We start from the raw sequence: 3,311 nt of genomic DNA, 5'->3' as shown, positions 1-3,311 counted from the left end.
GGATAGAGCAGGGTTTAGGGCTGTTGTGCATAGGGTCGCTATGAGTCAGAAACGACTCGACGGCACATAACAACAACAACAACATGGTGGACAGTGTTTGGTGGCACTTCCTGTTTAAAATAAGGTTGGAAGCAGGAGTGGCATCCACTTCCGAAATGGCTTGCCTCTGGAAACTCTATGAACAGTGCTCAGGTCTTCCATTCTTAGGGTGTCTATGAGTCGTCTACGACTCGCCAGCACCTAACAACAACAACAACGGCATTATTGTTGTTGCATGTCTATAATGTGATTAACATTGTCTCTCAAATATATGATAACTTCTTTCAGGAGAGGCAGTGCGGTATGAGGATTGAAAGCATGATGTTTGGCATCAAATTAGGTTAAAAATGGGACGCTGTTTTTCATAATCTTGATGGGAATGCTACTTACACTCTATATATCTAGTTGTCATAGCCATCAAACATGGATAATCATAGAATAGAATCTACTTCATAGGGTTGTTGTGAAAGTTAAATGTAATGCTGTTGTTGTGTACTGTTGAATTGGAATTGACCCATAGCTGACCCTCCAGCAAGTTTTCAAAGGTAGAATATCGTATGGGAGGAGACTGCCCATCTTTCTCCTATGGAGCAACTGGTGGATCCAAACTGTAGCTTTGCATTGGCAGTGCAGTTACTTACAACTAAGCCACCAAAGCTTCTAGTAAATGAAATAAAGCATAAATACTTGCTATGGGACCTGGTATTTGGTAAATACTCAATAAATATGCATGCTGTTATGTTTGTTGTTTTGAAAAAGTAATGTTTGAATTTAGAGTAGATTAGAGCCTTCTAAAATCTTTTGAAATATGCATCAAAACTGGCTTCTCTTAGTACAAACTTTTACTCTTCCTAACTGTTCTGTCTCCCTTGTCTCCCTTTGGCATCTTGCCTTGCTTTGTGTTACAAGGCTGTATTTAAGATCTGTCTAAGCTGTATTATAGTCATTATTGTTTGTATTCCTGTCTCATTCCCAAATCCTTTATTGTAAACAGAAAACACTCTCATTTCTTTCAGAGTATGATCTTCGATGTGAGTTGAAAGAATCCATTACAAACCATGGTGATTTTACAGAAGAATTGCCTCCGGATAAATTAATGGAAAATTTGTTAAGTGGCATTGATAGTGACTTAATGATGGGAGAATCCTGGGAATGTTCTGATGAGGATTCTGAGGAGAATCAGAGCAGTCCAGAATATTCTGAAGAGACAGTCACACAGCAGAGAATTGACAGGGATGTCAATAGAGATGCAGAATCTGGTGCAAACCTCAGTGCGAGTTATGCCCTTCCTCCAGAGAAAAGCCCCTTTGGGAAGAATTGCAAGCAAACTTCGGACATAATTAAACATCTGAGAGCCTATTTGAGGAAGAAAGCTAGATGGTACAAAGAAGGCAAGAAGTCCTTTACTTTCCATTCTGACCTTGTTCCAAATCACAAAGAACACCCTGGAGAAAAGGCCCAGAAACGCAGTGAAGGTGGGAGGTCCTTAAGTCACTCTTCACCTCATTCTGAATGTCCGAAACATAAGAAACTGCATTCAGGGAGTAAAACTCAGAAGTGCACTCACTGTGGGATAAGCTTTACTCGAAATGCATACCTCAAAAGGAGAACAAATAGAAAAAACTCCACGATGTGTGATAAATGTTGGAAAGCTTTGCATCTGGGCACAACCGTGAATAAAAATCAGAGTATGGAGACAGAGAAAACCCAGAAATGCAGTAAATGTGGAAAAATATTTTGCTACATTGCATCACTCACTAAATATCACAAGCTCCGCACTGGAGATACACCCTCTCTATGTAATGAATGTGGAAAGGTTTTCCGTAGCACTTCATCATTTAAACCCCGCCACAGAACTCACAGTAAAGAGAAACCGTTCAAGTGTGATGATTGCGGGAAAACTTTCACCATGGGTGCCCACCTAATTAAACACCAGCGAATTCATACTGGAGAAAAACCCTATAAGTGTAAAGACTGTGGGAGACCATTCAGCGACAGTTCATCTCTTATTCAGCATCAGCGAATTCATACTGGAGAGAGGCCTTACACCTGTAATGACTGTGGGAAAACCTTCAGTCATAGCTCCTCCCTTTGCAAACATCAGAGAATTCATACTGGAGAGAAGCCCTATAAATGTAGTGAATGTGGAAAAGCCTTTAGACAGAATTCTTGCCTTACTCGACATCAGAGAATTCATACTGGAGAAAAACCCTATTTATGTAATGACTGTGGGATGACCTTCAGCCATTTCACGTCTGTTATTTATCATCAAAGACTTCATTCAGGAGAAAAACCCTACAAGTGTAGTCAGTGTGAAAAAGCCTTTCCTACCCACTCACTCCTTAGTCGTCATCAGAGGATTCATACTGGTGTCAAGCCTTATAAATGTAAAGAATGTGGGAAGACCTTCAGTCAGAGTTCCTCTCTTAATGAGCATTATCGTGTTCACACTGGAGAAAAACCCTATGAATGTGACTATTGTGGGGCAACCTTTAGTCGGAGCTCAATACTTGTGGAACACTTAAAAATTCACACTGGAAGGAAAGAGTATGAATGTGATGAATGTGAGAAGACATTTAAAAGTAATTCAGGCCTCATTAGACACCGAGAGTTTCACTCTGGAGAGTAATTTCTGCAAATAAAATAGAGGGACATTTAGCCACAAACACTCCTGGTTTAAAACCTAGACTAGAAACTACCATAACATTACTACTGGTTATAATTTTAATAGATTGAAAGCTAGGAAAAAGACTCTTTCCATTTATCCTTCATCTTAACAAAGATGTTATCTTTGTTAAGTAGGTTTGTTAAAGTAATATCGAAAATGAGGGAAGTAGTTTGATAAGTGCAATGATTCTAAACTGCCAAGCTTGGATTTAAAACCAAGGGGCAGGGCAGGAAATTTGTGCATTGGACAACTCCACTCACCTTCAGGGATTCCCCCCCTCTGCCTTATCTCCCTTTCTCCATGTATTAGATAGAATACGTGACTCAAATTCAATAACCTGGATTCTGTCCCTGCTTGTCAACCACCTGGCTGTATCATCTTGGTTAAACTACCTAACTTTTCTAAATTTCAATTCTTTTTTTTCTTTTTTTTAAAATTTTATTAGTTTTACAGGGATTTTGGGTTTTCATTCCTTCATTGCTGCACCATTCTCTCTACCCTCTTCCCCAGTTTGTTCTTCTTCCCTGCCATCCGAATGTCTGTTTTAATTGTCCAATTGCCACAGTGCTTGTCAAAGTTAGTTCTGATTAATCTCCTTTGTCGG

General features: G+C 39.6%; 1 protein-coding gene across 1 annotated transcript in view; it reads left to right on the top strand.

Moving 5' to 3' along the window:
- Positions 1 to 2,668, top strand: part of ZNF483 (zinc finger protein 483) — a 17,132-nt gene extending 14,464 nt beyond the window's left edge. Inside the window, 1 exon segment of the mRNA XM_006900857.1 lies at positions 1,113 to 2,668. Within this exon segment, the coding sequence (XP_006900919.1) occupies positions 1,113 to 2,668 (1,556 nt within the window).
- The last annotated feature ends 643 nt before the right edge of the window (positions 2,669 to 3,311 follow it).

This window comes from Elephantulus edwardii, unplaced genomic scaffold (genome assembly GCF_000299155.1).
Source record: "Elephantulus edwardii isolate Elephantulus edwardi_28Jun2011 unplaced genomic scaffold, EleEdw1.0 scaffold00297, whole genome shotgun sequence".
NCBI classification, from domain to species: Eukaryota; Metazoa; Chordata; class Mammalia; order Macroscelidea; family Macroscelididae; genus Elephantulus; species Elephantulus edwardii.
Note: the sequence above shows the minus strand (reverse complement) of the source record. Positions and strands in the feature narration are given on the sequence as shown.